Source organism: Phlebotomus papatasi, chromosome 1 (genome assembly GCF_024763615.1).
Source record: "Phlebotomus papatasi isolate M1 chromosome 1, Ppap_2.1, whole genome shotgun sequence".
Classification (NCBI taxonomy): domain Eukaryota; kingdom Metazoa; phylum Arthropoda; class Insecta; order Diptera; family Psychodidae; genus Phlebotomus; species Phlebotomus papatasi.
In genome coordinates, this window is record NC_077222.1 from 99288098 (window position 1) to 99313702 (window position 25605).

Here is a 25605-nt window from a genome sequence, read left to right on the forward strand (position 1 = left end):
TTAGAAAAGTTTAGACATCATTACTAATGAAAATTAGTCGATCGTGTGTTTATTATCAAATCTATTTAAAATGGTTTTATAATCTTAAAACACTTTACTCATAATAAATTTATTAGTAGTGAGAACATAAGGCAATATTTACGTGGATAAGTTGCGCCAATTTTCATAATGGTTTCATATAATTATATTTCCTAGTGTTAATTAAATGAAATCGATATCCCAACTAATATTGATCACTAATTCCTTTTAGTTCTCACGACTAAGGCAGATAAATGGGCTTATATTTTCATAAAGTTCTGACAACTTTTTCAATAGTAAAGATTGGTTTTTTTCTTATGTGTTTAAGCTTTTTCGAGCTATATAGTAACCACAACTAATATGATATAGTTATTACAGCCAATAAAATGGATATATCAACCACATTTATTTACTTATTGGAACTAATATGTTATAGTATCCTTTACTAATCTAATTTAGTTGTGATAACTAAATGAAAAAGATTCTGTAACTAACATTGGTCAACTATTTCATTTAGTTAGCCTAGCTAAATATATGGATGGGTCTATGCTTACTATATTTCATAGTTTCCACAACTGTATATGAGGTAGTTGGGACTACATTTTTCTAAGAGTGTACTAATCACATTTTATTGTTTTAATGACAACATTTTACTTTTTACTGACCAAATTACACATTTTTCTGATTATATTCGAATTATTTCCTGATTAAATTTATTTTTTGATGATCAATTTAAATTTTTTACCGCTATATTACAGGAGTAGGACACCTCCTTCATTTTTAAATGAAACTGGGCTTTATCATTGTACATTCAACTTAAAAATTTATTCGTATTGAGAAGGCCCAGTTTCTTTTAAAAATAAGAAAAAAAAGTCAGTTGCCCTAATGCGTAGTGCCCCACATTCCCCTATATTTTTTCCCATCTCAGCTAAGAAAAAGGACATTACTTTAAGATCACCTTTTACCTAATGTAAACAAAATTCTCCGAGGAAATTTTCACTTGGTCTCATAACTATATTTCTAGTTTACAATATTTTAAGTCAGAACTCCCCGAAAAAACACAAAAAAAAGATTAATTTCTTGTTTATTTTCTTATAATGTTTTTTTTAAAATAGAATAATTTTTTTTTATATTTTATATACAAGAGAAAGCAAGCTCACGTACCTATTTTTTGGTATTTTTCCACCTCCTGGAGTACTAAAAGCTTTCCCGGCCCGATCCGAGACACAAATTTACTACGTGAAAATTGATTTTCGTGAACATGATAAGCCATAAACGAATGTGTCTCGAGTGGGAAGCATAACGAAAACAATTTAGAATTTGAATATAATAACGTTAAACAAATAGGAATATCCTCTTTCAGCATCGTATATCAACAAAAACAACAAGATTTAATTTATCAATAAAATTGTTTCATTAATTTTCAGTATTTATTTGCATTTCTCCAACAATTTTTCTTTTGGATAACTTAACAGATTTGCAAACAACATATTTTTATTAGCTTCATCTAAATTTTAAACTCTAAAATAAGAAAGAAAAATGTCTCAAACGTTTTAAAACAATAAAAAAGCGCATGTTCTTGGTCAATTTACATTTCAAATTTTATATAGGGGAAACTGGGGCACCACCAAACACGGGGTAGCACCAAACACTAATTTTTATTTCTAAACTACTTGGACTATCTCGACCATTTCTTCAATGGACAAGCATCCCTATAGTGCCTATAAATTCCTATAGGCCTTGTCTTCGCACTGTTTGGTGCTACCCCGTGTTTGGTGGTGCCCCAGTTTCCCCTATACCTTAAGGCAAAAAAAGGCTCTAAATATCCTATTCTGCATTTCCAATATTTCCGAGAAATTTCTATTGCATATCAATTCATTCACTTTACATTAATTGACATTAAACTGAAAAAAAATTAAAATAATATTAATTTAAGTCAAGATGGGTGTACTTTTAAACCCTTACTTCAGTTATAAACTTTAAAGTTTGGCCCGTTTGCTTCTTTCAGAAACTATTCACTTTAATAACATTGAGCTGGGAAATTGAGTCAGGAAATTGGAGGAAAAATTGATACAGCCCGTGGACTTCCCTTTGGTTGTTTCGTTTATAAAAATTCATCGTGACTGGAAAATCGTTTGGGTTTCCATAAATTCCACAATGTGACAAAAAATTAAAAAAAAATATTGGAAATGAAAAAAAATAATACTAATTTTTATTTTAATTTTCTCTGCAGTGAGTGTATTATTAATAAGAGTTTTACCAAGTTATTTTTTTTATATTTCTGCAAAGTATTTTTCTATCCAATTCTCTTTTTTAGCATTTATTTATTTATTTTTTTATTTAGTTTCTAAAATTAAAGGTAATGCAATTTAGTACAATTAACTTGTGTATCAATTACTTTGTCGGGACAGAATATATTGATGTTCCACTTATGAATTCGTAGAATTTTTTTTATATCATTTTGTCAAAAAAACATTTACAAACGCATGAATTGACAATATTCAATATTTGTTCTTGCTGACTGGAGAATTTCCAACGATTTTGCAAAAGCTCTTTGTTGGTTTTAATTGATTTTCATAAAAATCATGCAAAGCATTCAATTGTAACAAAAAGAGGGGGAATAAAATCAATTATCGCTGCCATGAGTGATATGAAATCAGTGTTAGGAAGTGATTAGTTTAACAGATAAAGAATTGCATCATATTTAATACACCGTGGAGATATTTCAGGAGCGTCACTGATCTATCATTTCTCTGAATATCATCCTCCTTTGGAATTGTGTGCAAATATTAGGAAATTATCCACACAATTAGGGCCTGACTTGTATCTGAGCCATATCTTTCACACTTTTATGGAAGCTTTTATTAGAGGATATCACAGGTCGCCCATGATGGTAGGGTAATTCACCCTGTTAAACCCTCAGTAATTTAGAATCTGTTAATTTTACATCTCTTTAGTTTTAATTGATAAATCTGTGGTCAACGTTTTATCAAAATATCCAGCTTTTATGCGGGGCAGGATGATCCATGGTTAAAGTTATATGATGGCTATGAGGAGGAAGTGTACTCATCTATTTTCAGTTCCACAAATAGGTAAATCATCTCCATGGGCAAAGATATATGAACATCTAAAACATTTTTTTAATCCATATTTTGGAAGAAAGGGTATTTCGGAATTATTAAGCAAGTTTCATCCAAAAGTAATATCAGATCATGGAGCTATGAGCAATCAAAGTTAAAATTGCTTTTACTTTTCATTGTTTATATTGCCCTTATACCTTTTCAGTTTAGTGAAATTCAATCGATTGAAATTGTGCCTCTTGGTCGTTGCTCAAATGACTAACCTATTTGTGTATTTCTAAATTGAAATAGAAATTGAATTTTCTTGTGTGAAATTGAAATCTGTAAAACTCTGCAGATGTTGTATGGCAACCCTAATCGATGAATCATTTATTTAAAAACAAATTGAATTTTAATTTTTATAACACAAAAAAAATCTGTGAATTAGTCATTTTGAAGCAGGAATTTGTACAAATTTGCAGTCATACAAATTCTTTAATTTGTTTCACAACTGTCAAAGTATGATTCATCGATTAGTGTTGCCATAGAAGATCTACAGCATTTTACAGATTTCAGTTTCACAGAAAAATATCTATTTCAATTAGACAGAGAGAGACAACTACATCAGTTATTTGAGCAACAGAGTAAGAGGCATTCACTTGATTGAATTTCATAAAATTTAAAATGCGTGGGAGAGGCATAAGGATTTGCGAAAATTAATCAAATAGTGTTAATGATATTCAATTTTGCTGGCAATTTTCACGTTTGATTTTGATGCAAATTTACTCAAATTCGCTGTAGTTTCTCTTATTTTATCGTTATTCTTTATAATTGAGCGCTTTTGTGTAATTTACAATGACTTTGACGCTCAAATCTCTCGATAATTTGGATGACATTTTGCCCCATATGCCCAATTGAGAGAGAGTCTACTGTAATATGAACATGAACAGTAATATCTTACTCATCGTATTACACCACTATAGTGTACTCTTTCTTACACACGTGATTTTCCATTTGAAATTTTGCATACTATGCACCTCTCTTTCCGTCTTTTCTTACTCTTAGTATTAGTCTTATATGTGACACCATGTGACACCATGGTCAGAATTTCTATAACTTTATGATTTTTATACACAGAAACAATATTTCGTAAAATTGTTCGTAAAAATTATTTTTGAATATTTTTTGTTCTTTTACAAATATTTGTTTGTAAATGTTTGTAGAAACTTAAAAAAAATATATAAGTTAAAGTTTGTCATTTGTTCGTAAAGTTTTGTCAGGCGAACAAAAATGTACTAACAAATGTTTGTAAAAGAACAAAAAAATTCTCGTCAAGTTATCATGTTACGAACAATGCTTCTGAAAAGCTACAAATATTTACGAACTGTATAGGGGAAAGTACCCATGCTTGATACGATCCAAGCTTAATAATAACTATTTATTTTCTATGTTAATCAATAGTTATGACTCATAGCAATATATTTTAATAGCTGGTCCTAAGCCTCACATTTCCTTAAAAAATTAGGATCCTAGCTCTTTTTCCTAGGTTCAGGAAGCAAAAATCAAAAAGAGGTCCAAAACTGTAATTTTGATACATGATACTTTATAAGTATTTATTAATTAATGTCGCTGTTCAGGAAAACTACTATTATACTACTACTAGAGGGTTCATCAGTATTAATATTTATATAAAAATATTTTTACTTAGGGACACTGTTTTTGTGGGTGGTGACAAAGTCATAAATTCTACCTGTGTTCATCCTATATTTTAAAAAGGGTCCATGAATGATAATTTAAGTGTGGCAACTCTATCATTAGATGTGATTCTTTCATAATTACACCTATTGTAATCCTCCAATTTTGTCGACAATTGACATAACCTTCAACCCTGTTGCCTGAATTTTGAGGTTGCAGAGTAACATTTTCATGGACTCAAAGTGAAAAAATATTTTTCGCTAGTGCCCTAATGTCATAAAAACACTGCTTAGAAAAAATACATAAAAGTTATTTTAAAAGTAATAACCAGTCTTACAAAGGATTTAATCGGATAGATTAGAGTTCCGTCTAAATATTAATGTGCGATTTTTTGTATCCGGTGAAAATTTTACAGTGAAAATGGGCCTCTGAATTGTCGAATCAATTATTATACAGGAAGGCCCCGGACCCAACTTGTATAAAAATCGCCACTAAATTTCCATTTTCTTCTTGATGAAAATCTAAGGATTTCCAGGAACTATATGAGGTGGGATTATGAACCTAATAAGTGAAACATTTTATTTGTCATAGTAGAAGAATCGCTTCGGTTTGTGTGTTACTCAGAAAAAAAAATCACAAACGTTGGACATCATTTTACAGTATCAAGCATGGGCGCTTTCCCCTAGTGGGTTATAAAATTTAACTGCATTTCGTAAGTCCCAAAAGTTACAAAACATTCTTTTTCTGTATAAAATAACTATTATTTTATAAAACAAAAGTCTTAAAACTGCATTATGAGAGTAAGCGAAACAAGTTAAATTATGATCAAAAGCCATTCGGCATTGCTCAATATCCTATTCGCTCCTGGATATATATTATATATACTAATCATTTTTTTTTCTATTTTCGTAATATTTTTATATAATATCAAATTTCTTAGTAAATTGCGAAAATGCCCAAAAACCATGGAGATTTATTTGTTCATAAATTTCACGATAAAAAATAAGAATAGAATAATCGATGAAAATTATATTTTTATTTTTATAAAATTCAGTTTATTTGCTAGAAATTCAGGGGGTTAAGTGATTGGAATAAGAAGCTGAAAGGATATATTTAAAATTGCACAACAATTACAAAATACGTCTCATACATCTTCATTTTCTATTTCACATCTTGAGTACAATGTGCCATAGTGTATATTTACTCATTGTCCGGATAATGGAAGTAGCACCGCCTCGTTGGTATAGCATTTACCTCATATGAGGATTCATGTGCGATAAGATACACACCTGTGTGCAATGAGGTGACAAATCTAGAGAAAAATGTCACAGAATGGGTAACCCACTCTTCCTCCCAATCCACTCATTTTGCCATTATTTCTTTTTACAAAACCGAATCCTTTTACAACCACGTGAGAAAAGATGAATGAAGTTCTGCGAATAGGGTAATACTTCTTCATGCAATAGCAAATGATGAATATACTTTGCTCTCTAATGCATTCTGACGACACAATTTGTTCATTTATATTTAGGGAAGTTGATCAACGTATCATTTTTCTGTATCATATAGAGTTCTAGAGAGGGCGTCAAAAATAATAATCAGTGCCTTATCCACCTTTATCAATCATATAAATATTCATTTATTATTTACATGCGCAAGTACAAATGCCCAAAACTCTCGCAACTGTATACAGATAATTTTGACTAATTCTACATATGTGTACATTATCAATTAGTGACAAACATTTCACACTAAGGCATTGTAATACGCATAAATTCGGGTGTATTTATGGAGACTTCAATGGGAAAGTTTATACGGCCCACACAATGTCCTAAGAACCAGAGACTTTAACCAAAAGGTAAACTGACTGTGATGCCTTACTCCGCACTAATAAATTTTGTTGTACACACAGTGACAGAAAGTCATTAGTGGCATAAGCATAAATTTTGGATTAAAATTGGTATTTTAAATTGTTTTTCATCAACACAAAGCATAAGCTTCATGCGAAAATTTATAATCGGACAGTTACCTCAAGAGATATTTTTAAATCACTTTAATATAGCAACTTAAATCGTGATTAAAAGGACTTTAATCATTTTTGTTTCATTGAGTAAGCATTGATAATTTTAGTAAATACTTTGAAGTATACATACAATAGAAATAAATTCCGGAATTCCGGAAAAACTAATTTAGAATTCGAAAAACTCTCTTAAATGATGAGATTGTCAGTCCCATGATACGTGGAAGCAAATCCAGTGAAGATCACTGGATGCAATTCAAATCACCTTAAAAAAAAAAAAAAACAAAAAAAAATCCTAGAAACCTAAAGGGGTTTCGTACCCGGAACACTTGCATTATAGAGAGATTGGCACCTAGCACATTGAGCGCGCCCATTCCAAATTTTACCCAATTTAAAAAATCTTCTTCTTTTTAAACTTGTAACAACCATTTTTTTAGGACTGAAGGTTTAGGTTTAGATTAAATAATTCGAGCAAATATAAAAAAAAACAAATAAAAAAAAACCTTAAAATAAATCTTTCGACATTTATATCAAATATTTTCAGTAGAATATTGGAAACTAATCAATCATCTTTGAATATCAATAAAATAAAAATTAAATTAACGAATAATATCAAATACGTTTTTCATATTTTTATTGTTGCATAATCTTCAATATTTTTTTTACAAATACAAAATACTTTCAAAATATTTATTAAAATAACATTTGAATACGGTAATAATCCGAAAATGAAGCAATATTTCGTTCAATTTGAAATATCGTCCACTTTCAGTGAACAAACACCTACCTGATAAATTGATAAAAATTGTGAAATATTTCACAATTTTTAAATACTTAATGAATAGTGTTTTCCTTCTAAATATTTATAATGCATTAAACAAAATCCATTCAATTTTAAATCTAACGTAAGATAACTTCGTCTTCTCTTTGATTTTCTTTACCTAAAATAAATAATTTTTCTTTGATGTTTTCAAAAAGTTAAAATTTAAAATTAATTATAAATGTAATAATTTGTTTTTACAGTGATTGATTGTGTAGATCTAATAGAGTGACATTTCCAGGTGTATTTAAGTTTTTCTTGTGAAACAAATAAACATTTTTTTAGAAGTTCATCAGTGAAGTTATGGGGATCTCAGTGGCGCAATAGGCAAAACCGTTGGGTCTTGGGCGGATGAGATCTCTGACTTGACTCTCATGACCATGTCACATAATAAGATTAATATTAAGAATAATACTTTTTGAACTGCGAGAATGCCAAAAAAAAAGATAGCAAGTGTTTTATCATGTCTCTCTTCCGTGTATCGCTCGAAAACTGACCGAATCACAGTTAGCACGCATGGAAAATTGCCCGAATTTCCTGTAAAACGATTCAGAAAGCAATTAATACGAACAGTAATATCTTACTCATCGTATTACTCCACTAGAGAGTACTCTTTCAAACACACGTGATTTTCCATTTAAAATTTTGCATACTATATACCTCTCTTTCCATCTTTTCTTACTCTTAGTATCTTATATGTGACACCACGGTGGTGAGTTCGAGTCCCTCCCGGTACAAGCCACTGAAGGCCAATAACATTTTATCTGTGATAAAACCTATTATAACACAAAAACTTACGCAAATTTTAAACTTTTCTTATATAGGTTGTACAGTGCTCTACGAACGAGGTACTGTAGAAAAAGCCTTGAGAAAGTTATTGAAGGACAAAAACAATTTATTGTACGATATTACACACAATGTGGACGATATCACATTTTCTGTACAACAGTATGTCCTATATTGCATGTTTGTGTTTGATTATGTTATTTCGTTTGTGTTCGATATGTATTAAATTATTAAGTACAAAACTACTGAAAAAGGTAACAAAAATTTCAATTTGTATTAATAATATCAAACTTCAAAGTTAGGATATTGGAGCTTATAGCTTATGCATTGTAACCTGTTCTAAATATTTCCCCTTTTCTCTACTACTTTTTAAAGGCTCATTTGTCAATTGTTTTAACAATACCAATACAACGAATTCAATACCATTTAGTGAATGAAAGCGTAATAAAAATTAGCTTTTCAAGTCTTCGGATGTTCGTCAAAGACAGTTTCTTTGTTCAAATTAAAAATATTCAAAAAATGTTGAAAAATACTTAAAAAATATTTAATGAATAACTGAAAATGGCTGTTAAATTGTAAAAAAAATGAATCAATGTTCTCAAGACATTGAACGAAGACCAGTTATAAGGGTCGAAAGCTCTAGAGGACGACCGAATTCTTGTAACTTAAAAAGAAAAATGTCCTTAAAAAACCAAAATTAAGGCAAAATCAAGTCCTCAAACATAAATTTGATGACTGCGAAGTATAATCACAAGAAAAATCTACCGTTGGTAGAATAGTAATGCAAAAAGATTTTGGTGATGAATCAATATCCGATCATTTTAAAGAAACCATCAGATTCTAGGATTCTTGTGGTCAAGAAGGGTCAAAATATATAGAACCATACTGAAGCCAGACTTATCGTTCGTAAATTCTTAAAAATCGTTTGTAACCAGTATCGTTCACCCGCATAGAAGAAAGAAAGCCGTCGATCTTTGAGAGACGGGTCCTACGATGAATCTAGTACGACGACAGGTCCTACGATTTTGGAAGTAGTCCAGCTGAATAGTTCGTCCTCCGACATCACCGGAAAATCCGTCATCTTGAATTATTGAAGGTCAAAGGTCAACCAACCTGGAGGGCCTAATTTTCAAAGGATTTGGTTAAATTTGGATTTTTTTGAAAGATCTTGTAATTCTGAACCCGACTGCATTGGTCATAATCGGTGACGGATCGGAAAAGTAACGGTAATAGCTCTGTTTTAAAAATAGAGGAGACTGGGGTAAAAAGTCCCAAATTGAAAATTTGAAAATTCAACATCTTCCAAGATAAAAGAGACAGCGGCTTAAAATTTTTTCCATAGATGGCCACCACAGACCTTCTTCAAAGTCGTAAGTTACTTAGAATTCGAACAAGGAATTCAGAAAATAAAAAAAAAATATTGAAATTTTTAGCCCTATTTTTGAAATGTTTTCCTTACAACAGATATCAATTTTGACCTACTTTTTTTCCAAAAATGATGCACTGGTAAGTATTTCCTAAATGATTTGGATTCTTTGAATACGATACCACTATCTATTTTAGAATTTTGCAAAGATTCTTTTCTTCAAAAATCCTTTTATGAAAAATGACCCACTTGGGGTAAAAAGTAGCAAAAGCTATGGAGCATAAAGTAACAAAGATCGAAGCAATTTCTGATGTCTTACAGCGAGAAGAAACGTCATTTCCGCGTCTCGCCGCTTTTTGTTTGCATTGGTCAAACGATTAGTAGTCTCTTGTGTGTTTTTTCCAAAATAGCTTGAAAAGCGCTTTTCTCGTTCAGATAGAGAAAACTGTATTTTAAAAAGGTGTAGAGGAATAAATTTCCTGTGAAAATATGTCACCTAGTTATTTTTTTAAATTTATGAAAGCCCGTAATAAAGCAAATCAAAATGTGATAATATCCCATACCTGGTACTATTTGTCCCAGCATTTTTTAGAATGGTCACAAAATTACCTTTTAGAAAACAGCTTGATAAATGTATTTCCTTACAAAATATAGGATCCTACAAAACAAAGTTGTAGATCAGTAAATTTGCTATAAAACTGCACTAATTAGAAATTTCTGGGGCGCTAGGGTAGCTTGTAAAAAAATAAAATATCCGTTTTGTTACTTTTTGCCCCAGTCTCCCCTACTGTTTCTCGCATTTTTCAGTTTTTTGACCCATATAAAATTCAAACGGTAAGAGATATCAACTTCCGGTCTTCGATGACCCCTCCTCAAATGACCTTATCTCGAACCTAACCTCTTTATTTCCCCTCCTCTCCTTTCATTCGTTCCCTATCCCCCAAAAATGGGTCAAAAATGAGATTTTTCCAACTTTGCAAAAAATTGGCCCTGGCGATTTCGTTCATTTTTGGAAATGTTTTGGAGGTAGTTCAGCTGAACATTTCGTCCTTAGACACCTATCACCGGAAAAATCGCCATCTTTAATTATTGAAAGTCAAATGTTTAATTTTCACCAAATTTGGTCAATTAATTAATTAAAAGGTTAATAACTTTCAGAAACCCTCTTCATGAACAATTATTTTTAACTTCAAGATGCTTTTGAGGTGATTTATAGACAAATTTAATTAGACAATAATTTTATATGTACCAGACAAATTTGCGAAAAGGAATATAAGGCAGAGCTCCTTTTCGGAAGTTCAAGCAGCTCGCAAAGCCTCGGAGGCGTTGCACCCTTTTTTTTTTTAAATATTTTACCGCAACCATACGATATATAGTAGGGCGTTTCAACTAGGAAAAAAAATTTTTGGCACTATTCTCACGGTGCTGTATTTGATGAGACAAGAAAGTTTTTCTTCTACGACCATATGATCAGACGCTGTTTAGAGGTGGCTGAACGACCCTCTCTGTAGAACAAATTTCTGATTTTACCGGATTTTACACTGCAGAGAGGGTCGTTCAGCCACCTCTAAACAGCGTCTGATCATATGGTCGTAGAAGAAAAACTTTCTTGTCTCATCAAATACAGCACCGTGAGAATAGTGGCAAAAAATTTTTTTCCTAGTTGAAACGCCCTAATATACTGTAGGCTCTCTCTCAATCGGACAAATTAATTATAAAGTTATTATAATTATTATTAATTATAATTAATTATAAATTAATTATAAATTATAAATTAATTACAAATCGGTTTAATTATAAAGGATCTTGATAAAACAAGAGGAACTATAGCGAATTTAAACAAATTTAATTTAAATTCTTCGCCCGATTAAAAAAGAACCGATTGAACGAGAGTTTACTATATATATAACAATATTGAAAAATTAAGTTGTCTGAAGCTTGAGTCGTCTGATGGTAGCGCACTTTTCCTTAATAATTAAAATTCAGTTTTTTTTTAATTACGCCACTATCATATTCAAGGAGTTTCGTATTCGTGTGGTTGTGATATTTCTCATAGGTCTACAATAGTTGAAATGTTATGCCATTTTTCATGGTAATTAAAATTGTCTCAGATTGATTAGTGACGTTAACACTGCTGAGTAATCCAAAAGAGGCGGATGTTGACTCTTTGATTGTCCTCTTAGCACTCCATTGTGGAGTAAAAGAGCACTAAATGAGTGTCATTTCCCCTAAAGTGATCATCGTTAGGAGAGTATGAATTAAATTAACCAGATTTCGTCAGCAATAAACTATGGTCTTTTCAGCCAATCAAATATTACTAAGAGTATGTTTGATGATTGAGGCTGTGCCCGTAAATTGACTCCTCAAATATTAACATAGGTGTCCTTTCACTTTTACTCGGACGTGAAACTTATGTCGTTTACTATCTGAATGGTTGGTGGAAAATATTCCTATTTAATCATCCTTAATGAGTGGTTTTCAGCAGTCATTCATGTTTTTAGTTTATAAATTATAAATATGAAAATTCGTGGTTTCTCTGCTGTAATTGAAATTGCAACATAGCACAGAGAGAATTTTCATCAGTGTCCTTCTGGACTCTGACACGATGGATAAGCCTCAGTCAAATATTCTTGCGATACGCACACAATTTGAGGCAAAGTTCCACCTGTTTTCGGGATGAAACTGCGCTTGTCAAAAAGCACACAACGCTTAACATCCAAAGAGCACGGCACTATATAAAACCATTGATAACGGAATTTTATAGTCAGTCTGCAATTTCACCTCTCATTGAATAAATTTCTGAAGCCCTCCAAAAGTTAAATAAAATTAATTTTGTCTGTGAAAAAGAGAAATTTAACTATTCTGGTTCTATTTGAAAATTTGTGTTGTACAAAAAAAACTTTTTCCGTGAAGAAATGAAATTAATTCTTGGTCTTTTGATCTTAATTTCTCTATACAAGGACTCCGTTGAAGGTAATTAATTAGGATAATACTACAAAAAAATTAACAGTGAATTTTCTATAATTTAGTGAAATTCCTAGGTTTTTTAATAAACAAGATCAAATGGTTGTGTTGATTAAATTCACCAGAAAAACATCTTAATAAAATTTTTCGAAAATTTTTAATAAAAGTTTGAACTTCAGGATAAAACTAAAATTCCCGAATATTTGGATTTGGAGAAAATTCCCTAATTTTCGGGAAAAGATAGCAATAAAACCCACGCCCACCATTCAAAACGCAATAAGCCCGCAGCTACAGTGATGAATAAATTACTATCCAGACATCATTACGATAATTTGCATCCTTATTCAATGAATTTATCCTTCCCCAGAAAGCTAATCCTTCGACGTAGTCTCCTATATTGAATGGTGTCTTTAATTGAAGAGCCTCAGGTGCATATTTTCTTTGCATGAACATCCACACCAAAAATTCCTATGTTACACAGAATATATTTCCAATTTACTGTACTCCACCCTCGAGAAATCCCACTTTTTCCGACGCGTGTTTAGTATATTCCCTCTTCTTAGGCTAAGATAGAAGAATAAAAGTCACGAATATTGAAAAATAATAGCATAGAGGACCATTTTTCCGCGATGATGGAATTTTTCTCCCCAGAAAAGGCGATCTTGAACATATTAAAATGCCCTCTAGCAATTTGTTTTTCCTCCCAAAAATAATCCATCCACTGAAAACCACCGTGCAAATCCTCCCCTTTGGACTAATCTCAGTGAAAACAAAAGTTCCCAGCAATTCAATGAATTTACCAAAATTCAAAAGTAAATTGAGATTGAACTATAACTCCCCACAAACTCATGCATTTTTGCGATAAAATTCAGAAAGCACTTAAAGAATATTGTGTTCTCAGCTGTTGAAGTCTTTTCTATCAGAATTTCATTTTAACATTACATTATTCTCACATCGAAAAAAAAATAAATTTATCAACTAAATGTGTTGGTGGAAAATGTTATAGTTTAATTCAGTTATTACTGAATAGTTAATGCTCTTTTTCATGTTGACAAATGACCTATAACTTGTATGCAATCACTTTTATAAATTCATCATCCAATGCTCTTTTATCAATCTGATTTTTTTTCACGCATATTATCCTAATTGAAAATATAAACCAAAATATTTGCAATTTTAATAAAAGTAATGGGTTGTAAAAAATTTAAAAGTACACAGGGTGATAATAAATAGGCATTTACAGAGACTAAAATGTACCGAAAAAAGTCATGTGCATCATGAAATTGTACGTAAACATTTTTTTGGAAGCATAAAATTAACTTTTTTTTTAAGTTAGTCATGTAAAAGTAGTAGGGTTCGAAGTGAATTAAATTAATACAGGCACAACATTTCATTAATATTGAATTTGATGCATGTCAAACGCCTCTTATTCCAAGAGATTTCTGTTGGACTAAAAAGGATTTTAATCTATAGTAAAAAAATTAACACTATTATAGTGTGTAATCTTTCACACCACTATTATACACTAAGAAGAAACCTAAAAGGTTAAAACAACTCTATGGCAGAGTTGAAATATTTCTCCGAATATCGATGTAATTGTTACTTACGTGCCAAATTTTTTTCTTCATGCTTATAAATTCATATTAGTATACTAATTAGCATTAATTTTATAATCAGCAAACTTCGATTGTATGAGTGGCATATACGGTCTATGATCCAGGGTTTCTGTCGTTTACCTGGTGAGCTCGGTAATGGTAAGACGGCGGCAGACGCAACCAAGTTACAGATTGGAAATAAAATATCTATCTATATCTATATCTTTTTCGTTGTACATTTTAGTAAATAGAGTTGAAACAACTCTTCTTGCGAGTTGAATTAATTTGTCGGATATTGATGTAATTATTATACTCTTTTTCAATGTAAAATTTCATCTCGACTGAAGTATATATGCTTAAGTGTTTTCATGTTAAGAATATACTTCAGTCAAGGAGATTTTCATGTGACAAAGCTCATAAGGAGCATCAACTAAATATGCCTGCCTAACAGTGTTTCATGAAGAGATATGCGTGCATCATACGTGATATTTCGCTCGTAACATAGGGAACTTGAGGTCAAGAAAATATTATATTAGTAAAGAAAATGATAAAATAAAAAAAAAACATAAAATTGCAGAACATAGGGTAAGTGTGCCAAATTTCGGCATAGTTGCATGCAAGCGTCAAAGTTTCAAGTTTTAAATGTTATATTTTAAATACAAGTTGATTTTTTTATTCTTTCTTTTGTAAGAGTGTTGCTTGGAACCTTGTAGACAGTTTATCGTCTTTATTTACTCTAAAATCATTCTTAATACATTGTAAAATGAATAAATATATAGACATAGCTTTGGTGCCCTATTTCGGCCACCTTCATTCTCATAGTTCCTTGCCCTTCGGGAATTCTTCCAATATCTTTTTCACGTCATCTCGTTTGTCGAAGCTATATTTTTCGTTATCTTTTGCATTGTATAATCTCTAGAGCACGTGAAATATAAAAGTTCATGGAAATACGAGGAACAAAAAAGGTGGCCGAAATTGCAAACTGGCCGGAATTTGACACACTTACCCTATTCATTTTGGGATTTGAAAGAGTTATTTTAACTCTAAATAAGATTTTTTTTAACTCTTGAAACGAGTTATTTTAACTCTTAAAACGTGTTATTTTCAGTCTTAAAAAGAGTTACGTACAGTCTTTTGTCATGTAAATTTTAGGAAAAATAGGTCAAAACAACTCTCTCGTATATTACACCTAAATAGATTTAAAATCAACCTTAAAATATAGTTAACCAAAAATCACAACGAAAATGAGTTAATTCAACATCGATTCGAATAAGTTTTACTCGATTATTTTTCTGAGTGTAGTGTTAAATTTGGAAAAAGTGTTTTATTTAAAATTGTTTACTTTAAAGTTGTTGAATTTGGTGTTGTTGAAATTAAAAATTGTTGAATTTTTGTGTGTAAACTCAAAAATTGTTGAATTTTCATTTCATTACGAAGATTTTTTTTGCCTTTTTAGACATTTGTAATGTTTTTTCCTGTACTCGGAATCCCCCCTAATGCGAGATGATTACATCTGATGCTAGGATCTTCACGATATAGGTACTTATTATGCATATAAATATTTGATGTTCTATACCACTTTTGCCAAATGAAAAACATCTCGACTGAAGTATATGTCTTAAATAGAAAATCAACAATTTTTACACAACTTTTGTTTAAAAATTCAACAAGTTTGGTTATTATTATTAATCGTATCGGAATACTTTGTTACAATGTAATCATGTTATAATATTGCTGTTGTATTCCGTGATGGAAGAATCCGCTAAGTCCATGTGTAGACCGCCCAGGAGGGCTTTCCCCGTAGTGTGGATGCTTCTTCCATGCTCTTTTAGAGTTTTTGTGGACAAAGGCGGTGTATTATAATACGTTTTATCGCATAGTGAAAATGTCTTTCTTTTTGACATTCATTTGCTTGCACTGGGCGGGACTCGAACTCACAACTTTTAGAGTAGAGTCAGATATCTCGTTCGCCTAAGACCGGCGGTCTTTCCTATTGCGCCACTGAGATCCCCAACAACTTTGGTTGAAATACACAAGACTACACACTATAATAGTGTAAAAAATTATGATCAAACTATAATAGTGTTAATTTTTGATTATCTAACAAAAAATGTCATAAAGTTGTGTATATATTCACACTATAATAATGTGAAAAACTATAACCATACTATAATAGTAGTAATTTTTAGAATTTTTCAACAATTTTAAATCACAAAACATTGTTGAAAAATTTGTATGACTATAATAGTGAGAAATTTTACACAGTTCGTAATTAGATAATTAATTTATCCGATTTCGCACTATTACAGTGTTAAAAATTTACACATTTTCAAATTAAACAACATTGTTTAAAATTTTTCAACTATAGATCACCCTGTTTAGTTAATTGTCAAAAAGTTAATATGATGAAACATTTCACATTATTCCAACATAAACTAATTTAAAAAAAATGCTGAAAAATGGAAATAAAAAACAAAATAGAATTTAGAGTTTCACAAGATCTCACTTTACAGTGAAATGAAATCAATTTAATAAAATGTTTTGAGTGTTTATTACGTGGAAATACAAATTAGTGTTTTTCTCAAGTTTCATTTTCCACATAAAAATTCATTCACCTTTTTATCCTAATTCAGTACCATCTGAAGAAGACATTGCGAACATGAGATTTTTAATTTAGTCATATTCAGGGACAAATGTCATTTGTTTTTCTCGCCCAATTTCTCACATTTCATGCAATAACTTTGAGAAATTTTTTTATTGTACCACGGCGGAGGCACTTTTTCGGACAGAATCTGATGGTATCGTGCAAAATGTGTGTATTTCGAGGAGGGAAAAAAATTTGGTGTAAACTCATGGGACAAACACCTGTTAGAACTATTTTTACATTCTGCCCTATGAAAATAAATGCTAAGAGAGAAAATGAGTGAAATTTGAGATACTTTCTGGTGTGTTTGTTTGCTAAATGTAACCGAGATTGCTTTAAAAAAAAAACAAATTGTGTAATTATCTGCAGAGGATAAAGTGTTATCACTTTTCTAGGATAATAAAATAATTTAATTCATCGTCACAAAGCACAATCAATTTACATCACTATCACAATTCTTAATGAATCGTGATGACTCTTTCAGTGCTAACAAGATATGAGATAATGGATGGGGTTTATTAAAGAATGATAAACATTTTAGAACATCCTATAGACTGCAATAAAATAAAATAGTACAAATAATGCCTTCTGGATATGGATAAGCGGTGAAGCTTCAAATATTTCCGAAGTTAAATAATATTTACATTCCTTCCCCGTCAAGCCTGATAATCATTGAACCGTAATGTTCACGTAAATAATATGTTATTCTTTCCCTCTACAATACTACACCATGAGCCTAAGTGATGTCCTTAAAATTCGAGACGTATTTTTCTTAAGGCTCTTCTGAGCTTAATTTCGTTTTTTATTTAATGAAGAAAGAACAGGTACAAGTTAATTTGGGATAAGCAGCTTTGGCCATTAAATAATTAAATGTCTGTAATAATCAATTTAGTTAGACCTTTAAAAATTGTGATTTTTTTAACTTTAGAAAGTAAAACCTACACTTTAGATTTTTTTGTTGTTAAAAAATGAATATTTTATACTATAATCAAGATTGCAACCGGTGATTGCTGACCGATGGTATAGCACATCTTTGAGATTAAGAAAATTTCAAGAAATCAAAACTGACATCCCTTTCTTTCTCAGACGCTTTGCATATGTTTATCTCATTCATTCGAGTTCGAAAGAATGAGATAGGCATATAGAAGAATGAGATATACATAGATAGTTTTATATTCTGAGCCGTCTAAAACATGTGCCGAAGTCATTACTAAATTTAATTCTTTTCTAAACAAGAAGATTTTGCAAAAAAAATTCTTTTTTTTAATATTGTTCATTTTCTTTTTAATCTTAAAATGAAAAATTATTTTAGAAAGTGGTAATTGAACTTATGTCACAGCCTTCTAAAAATACATGCGATATACTCTTCATTTTTGGATATCTTTTGAAACTAGTCTAGGCGAATATTTCGTCTATAAACACCTATGACCGGAAAAGTCTCCATCTTGATTTATAGAAAGTTAAAGATCAACGACTCTGGAAGGCCTATTTTATAACCGTTAATTAAATTAGATTTATTTGAAAGGTATTGAAATTCTAAACCAGACTACATTGGTCCCTAGTCGAAAATGAATCGGTACCATCGGTACAGTAGGGAGAACTGAGACACATTTGAAATTGGGGCAGCTTTGAAATGGACTTTTTCTCCTATTTTTAACTGAACCTTATTATAATATAATTTAGCTCAACAAACCTATTACAAGGCTAAGTTACATCATGATATGCCTAAATTCCATTTAAAAATAAAAGAAAAAAGTCCAATTTCAAAGTCGCATCAGTTCAAAGGTGCCCCGCTTGCCCCACCGGTATTTGACTTATTTTTGATATTATTGTTTTTTACATATTTTTGGGATTTTTATCGACCTGGAAGCCAAACGGTAAGATATGTTTATCGACGTCCGGTCTTCGGTGAAGTAATAGTTAACATTATCTATAAAATATTTTTATTCTTCTCCCATTCCCTTCTCTCTATTATTCTTATCCCCCTCTACAATCTTTGTTTTTTTTTATTTTATTTTTTTTTTCAAAATTAACTACGATTTTGTTTATTTTTGAATATGTTATTATTGCATTATTGTTGGATATGCCGGCCAAAATCCTGAACGCCAAAATGCCAACAGCCAAAATCCTGAGGGTCGAAATTCCCAAAGCCAAAATGCTGAATGGATCGAAATTCCGAAAGCCAAACTCCCGAATAATGGGCTTAAACCTCGAATGTGCCAAAATCCTGAATGGGTGACAATCGCGAAAACCAAAATCCTGAATTTGTCGAAATGCCGAATGCCAAAATTCCAGAAAGTCAAAATGCCGAATGGATCGAAATTCCGAAAGACAAAATCCTCAATTTTTTAACGGAATTTATTAAATTTGATTTTTTTTGTTGTATTTTTTCTATATCAAATAAAGACTACTTAGGGGAACATTTCGTACATATCATCTTATGACTTCAAATTATTCCTTTGTCGATTTTAGTGTTTTGTACAATTATCGTGCATCTAGGACTGACGATTATATAATATAAAAAGCCGAAATATTCAAAAAAGGGCATTTTTTTGAATGAATTTTCGATTTCGGAATAGTGTTCTGATAAATTTATGAATTAATTAAAACGGTAGCAAATCAGTATTATCTCTTAAATCTATGCAATATGATAATCCACGAAGAGCTCTTTTTTTGTGAATTCAAGAATTCCGATAAGTTGGGACGCTTTCCCATCTCTTTTCCTTTAAATAAAGTAATGAAAAAATGTTGGTCGAAAATAAACTATCTCGCCCTACACAATAATAAGGCCTACAATGGTATAAGTCTTGTGCTCCAATTTAAAAGAAATATATAAAATATTTAGAAAATATAAGAGACGTTTCTTATATGAAAAATTGTATGATAATTCAGAACTATTCTTTTCGTATATTATATTATTTTTTAAATAATTCATTCTCAATAATTTTCTGAATGAATGAATGAATGGGAAATGTTTTCAGTGAATATCCGTAGAATATCAGAGGTCACAGAATTCTAAAAAAAAAAACCGAGAAAACTTTATTCAAAATGATAAATGTGAACGAATGCATAATATTATCGATACAGCTACTTTTAGTACTTTTGCCCAATCATTCTGTTTGAAATTCTCTTAAATATTATTCATATGAAATTATTTATTAAGTAGCTTCTATCTAACAAAATATTGTAAAAAGGTAGTTTAAGTAGGTGGTACCCTCGTACCCATTATAGCCCAATTATAGTCATTTTCCTTAAATCTTTCCGGACCATAACATAATGAAGCAAGCCAATTGCGTTATTAAATTTTATTGAAAAATAAAACGCTCTTAAACTTTTTCCGCCAAAACTTTGAGTATTTTTTGAATTTATTATAATTTTTATCTTGGACAGCTTAAAGAATTTACTTGACGTAAAGTTGTTCAATTTCACAACTTATTATACAGAAAAAATCATGATTTCTATTGATAAAATATAGTATTCATAAGAACAATTTTCAGACGAGATTTTCACATATAAATTGCCAACATTTTATTAGGAAAAACATTAATAACAACTTGTATGAAGTTAGAAGTTTATTCTAAGTCCTAAAGGTCACGCCTTGTCCTTCTAACTTATTCCTGAGACATCTTGAACAACCTCCTCTGCACAGTTCATTCTAGGGCAATATTTGTATAACGTGGAAATCTTTCCGATAAGATTCATCTATATTCATGTAAGAAAACCGATCTATTCTTCTGTCGGCTCTCTATTGAAACTCCTTTCATCTCAAAATTTTGCAACAATACACCCTTGCAGTGTTAAGGATTTTGCACAATATTTGTTGTTAAAGATTAACAATACTGTACTGAGAACTTTTTCTTCGGATTTGAGCGATGGCTAGCTATTGAGAAGGTCGAGTAATTTAATTCTCTTTCGTTTTCCCATCAAGGTTCCTGCCTCAGTTATGGACACTCCTGCTGGGGAGGTGAGTCCTGATAAAAACTATTATTACTGTATCTTATTGATGAAACATTATCGGGGAGATTGTTAATATAAAATCTTCAATATGCATTCATTTTCCAGCACACGGAAAGAGGAGCTCCCAAAGAGTCCTTCCAAGACCGCCACCTCATATAAATCTCCCAACGCGTTGGGCACTTTTGAAAATTATTCCTGACAAGGTAAGACTTTTCCTGGAATTTCTTTTTAATCCCACTAAAAGCGATAATTTTCTGGTACAGAACATTTTCGAGATGAGGACAAAGGTTCAGGGCAACACAGCAGACAGAGTAAATGATTCTAGATTTTTCCGATCCCTGAGTCCAACAAATACCCTGGAAAAACCCGAAGACAGCGAATCACTGACACAGACAGATGATACCTCCAATGAACCTCAAGAATCAAATGTCAACCTGAAAAAGCTCTTCCTCAGGGACTCGAGAGAATCCGAAGAAGCACTGAGCAACAATTTGGACAATGAGATTGCCAATAGTGACCCCAACGATGCCAAATTCTTCAAATATCTGGTGAGTTTTCCTTATTGATCATTATCAGTGACTTATGGCTTATGAACTTGATGCCTATCGTCTAAAATAAATTAACAGTGACAGTCGATAGTCACAGAATAATATCTTGAATCTACAAAATTTGCATATAGCAATACTGAATGTGAAGTGAGATAAGGCCTTTAGGGATGAATCACATTGATCTTAGAATCCTTACCGTCATCCTTAAACCATGCACAGCATTATTTTTTTTTAATTTAAAATTGAAAACAGGTAGGGGCAACATTTTATTTTCTTAGTTTGGCTTTATAAAAATTGTCTGAAAATTAAGATAAAAAGAATCCAAAAATTTGAGGTTTCTGACGGTTTGGTGGTTAATATGATTTTGCACCTACATCAAGAGGTGACTCATTGAGAAACTCTTGTCAATTGTCGAAAAAACTCTTCGCGAAACCAGAGAAACTTCAAAACTGAATCGTAAAACTCTAGAAACCCGAAAATTGCAACACAAAAGTCGAGAAATCCAAATATTGCATTGCTAACCCTGAGAAATCGAAAAATTGCCTCACGAAACTCTAGAAACGTAAAAATTTCATCGCGAAGCTCAAGAAACCCAAAAATTGCATCGTGTAATCCGAGAAACCAAAACTTTGCTTTGTAAAATCGGAGAAACCCCAAAAATTGCATGGCGAAACCCTAGAAATCCAAACGTTGTATTGCGAAACCAGATAAACCAAAAATTGCATTGTGAAACCTAATAAATTGCCTCACAAAACCCCAGAAACCCACAAATTATATTGCGAAGCTCAAGAAACCCAAGACTTACATTGTGAAACCCTAGAGACCCAAAAATTGCATTGTGAAACCTAGGAAACTTCAAAATTACATTGCGAAGTTCATGAAACCTAAAAATTGCATCGTGAAAGGTGAGAAACCCTAAAATTTCATTGCGAAATCTAAGAAACCTAGAATGCTTTGTAAAACCGAAGGGCCTTGACAGACCTGAGGATGAGCCGAGAGATGGCTTAGTGTAATTATACTAGAAATAATGGTTAAAGTACATTTCCAACATTTTCCACTAAGTCGTCTCTCGGCTTAAGTCGTAATTGTATCTAGGGCATAAGAAATCCAAAAATTGGTTTGTGAAGCTTAAGAAACCTACAAATTGCATCGTAATAACCCGAAAATTGCATTGTAAAACCTGAGAAACCTAAAATTGCATTGTGAAACCTGAAAAACCTGAGACATCCAAAAATTGTATTGCGGAACCTGCGAAACCAAAATTTTTTTTCGCGAAACTCGAGAAAGCAGAAACCCTTGTCAATAAAAATAGAAATGACTTTGCCTCTTAACTTACATGAAGAACTTTTGTGGACGTCATTCTCTAATTTGTTCTAGAATTTATTTTGAAAATTTATGTTGGATTAGAACTTTAGCATACTAAACATGCAGTATTAAGGTTATATATGTTCTACATATTCTCTGCATCAATTAAGGTCCGATCTGAAGTTTCAAAACTACACAATGTTTTGCCACTCAAATCATGTATCGTATATTTTTTTTAGGTTAGGCCTCGAATACAACCTCGATTTCCGTAATAGGAAATAGGATTAATATTCTCATATAGCTAAAACATATGACAGAAATGTTAGGTTATGCTGCATATAACGTTCAAAAAGCTTTTCTTATGACACAAAGCTCACAAACCAAAAAACTATAAAATTTACTATAAACAGAGTATTTTTACAAATTTGTTAATTTGAGAGACAAACAGAAAGATTTTGCAATTCAATTGAGGATATTTTTTCCTAACCTTTTGCAATTCTAACCTGACAAGGTTTCAAAGGTTTCAGCGTATTAGTGATACTAAATAATGAGATGTATTATATCACATCATGAAGAGGTTATTTTAGAATGTGAGGTTAAGTGAAAATTAACCTAAAAAATATAGGGGGAGGCTTTGATGTTTCGCACATACGCTACCATCGGACACTTCGAATTTCTCCGGTATTACTTTATAACTTTCACTGATGGCTATATATTTTAGTAGCTAGTCTTAAATCACACCTTTCCTGAAAAAAATGGGAGTCTAATCCTTTTCCCCTAGTTTTAGGAAACAAAAATTAAAAACAGGTCCAAAACTGTAATTTTGCTGTGCAATATTTCATACGATTGTGCAGAATTAATATCACTTTTCTGAAAAACTACTATCACAGAGGGTAGAAGGGTTATTAGGAATCAGATTTAAGTAAAAATCTTTTAGGCTGAACAGGCACTTTTTGTGGGTGGAACAAAATTCACAAACTTGACTCAGATTCATCGATCGCACATAGAAGACATGGCTTCTCTCACATTTTCCAAGAAACTTCATTTTAGATGCGATCCCTCATATTCACATCTATTGTAATCTACCGATTTGATCCACCACTAAATGGAAAACTTAAAAATCGTAAAGTTGATAAACAAGAAGTAATTTGACTCAAATATGCTGCATTTGAGTAATTATTAAGCAATTTTGCATTTCTTTGATATAAAAATATTTTTCAAGCTTGCACAAACTGAATGTGCAATGAAAGAATCACATCTGCAATAAGCTCATACAGTTTACAACTGGTTTTTGACAATCTTTGACATAACCTCACTATTGTGTTGTTTTGCATGACAAAGAAAAGAAATTGTCCGTAAGAAGATGTTTTGTGAAAATTTTAGCTTGTTCACCTGCTGAAGCTCAATATCTGCGCTAAATCCCGATTCCTGCAGCTGCAGGAACAGAGAAATCTTCAATGATGCGCATTCAAACGTTTTTGTGCATATCCGGCTCCGTGGAGGAATGGTGGAATCTTGTGTGGTCTTCTCGCTTGCAGAGTTTTAGTCAATTTTTAGCTTTAAAAACTTATTGATTCGTGTAAATTTAGTGATATTTGGACTTTTCAAGAAAGTATTCATCAGATTTAACCGTTTCCGGAGTGAAATTCTCGTAGAATCAAGCAAAAAAATGGTTTTTAATGTCAATAACACATCTCTCAGAAAAGTTCCAAAAAAGTGATATTAAAATGTTTTATTCCTTATAAAAATGGTTTAATCAAGTAGATTAGAGTTCCCTTTAAACAATGATGTGCAACTTTTAGTGTCCGGTGCAAAATTTACGGTGAAAATGGGGTGTTCAATGATGGCGTGAATCGTGTGCGATAATAGAAACTTGATTCATCTATCGGACAAATCGCCATTAAATTTTCATTTTCCTCTGGAGGAAAATCTAAGGATTTCCTGGGATTTTGTTTGGTGGGATTATGAACCTTATAAGTAAGACATTTTTTTGGCATAGTTGGAGAATCCATACGGTTTGCATGGTAGTCAGAAAAAATCACTGAACTTGAACATCATTTTTGTGTGCGAAAGTTCAAAGCCTCCCCCTACAACTTAAAATAGGTGGAAAAATTTTAGAAATTTATAATGTAAAAACAATTAATCAAAAAACACACAAAGAGGAACTCCTTTATTTTAAGAAAATTCTTCTTTTTTGAGTCAAACACTACATAACCTCACAATAAAGAAAAACGTTGAGATCAAAATAAATAACATATTATTTTCTTAAAGGACAATGATTCTGCTAAGATGTTCGTTTGAATGGTCACCGAAGCAGTAATAAAGGACTGATGATCTTCCAAATTTTCCATCAAAACCAAACTGATCCACAAGATGAACCACAAATAAAAACTACCAACGTACATCTTAACAAATGGACTCTCTTTTTAAATAAATATATGATCATTCTCCATGTTAAAAGTCAGTCATCAACTGATATGTATAAATGAGTGTAAAAAAGTGTTAGATTTTATCACGAGGATTTAAAGTGTTTCACCTCTTGATAAGCATGGCTGGTATTATCACCATGGTGAAACACTTGACATAATAATATTCTGTTAACAGTGCGGATTATTCTATTTAGAACGTTTAACTGATAAAGTATTAGTTCCTCCTATGTATATTTAATAAATAAGTAAATAAGACACTAATTGTATAATTGTTTTAATTAATTTTCATTTCTGCTAGTAATTCTATCAAATATATTGAAATAATATAGATATCTCGTGTGCAAGATAAATATTTATTGTTTCCTTTAGATCTTTAGAAAAACACAAGATGACTCAAAA

General features: G+C 31.4%; 2 protein-coding genes across 2 annotated transcripts in view; both read left to right on the plus strand.

Moving 5' to 3' along the window:
- Window positions 1-25605, plus strand: part of LOC129810024 (GTP-binding protein Di-Ras2) — a 216397-nt gene that overhangs the window by 128265 nt on the left and 62527 nt on the right. The window lies entirely within an intron of this gene.
- Window positions 12531-25467, plus strand: LOC129810028 (uncharacterized). Its single transcript, XM_055860257.1, has 5 exons — window positions 12531-12737; window positions 20896-20931; window positions 21030-21127; window positions 21188-21472; window positions 25049-25467. Exons 1-5 carry the CDS (start codon window positions 12680-12682, stop codon window positions 25076-25078), a joined length of 507 nt encoding a protein of 168 aa, XP_055716232.1. The 5' UTR covers window positions 12531-12679; the 3' UTR covers window positions 25079-25467.

What these genes read in the sequence shown, in the direction of transcription:
- LOC129810028 (XM_055860257.1), top strand. Translation starts at nt 12,680, where the DNA reads ATGAAATTAATTCTTGGTCTTTTGATCTTAATTTCTCTATACAAGGAC. An exon ending in ATACAAGGACTCCGTTGAAG is followed by an intron (nt 12,738 to 20,895) that starts GTAATTAATTAG and finishes TTTCCCATCAAG; the next exon opens with GTTCCTGCCTCAGTTATGGA. An exon ending in TGGACACTCCTGCTGGGGAG is followed by an intron (nt 20,932 to 21,029) that starts GTGAGTCCTGAT and finishes TTCATTTTCCAG; the next exon opens with CACACGGAAAGAGGAGCTCC.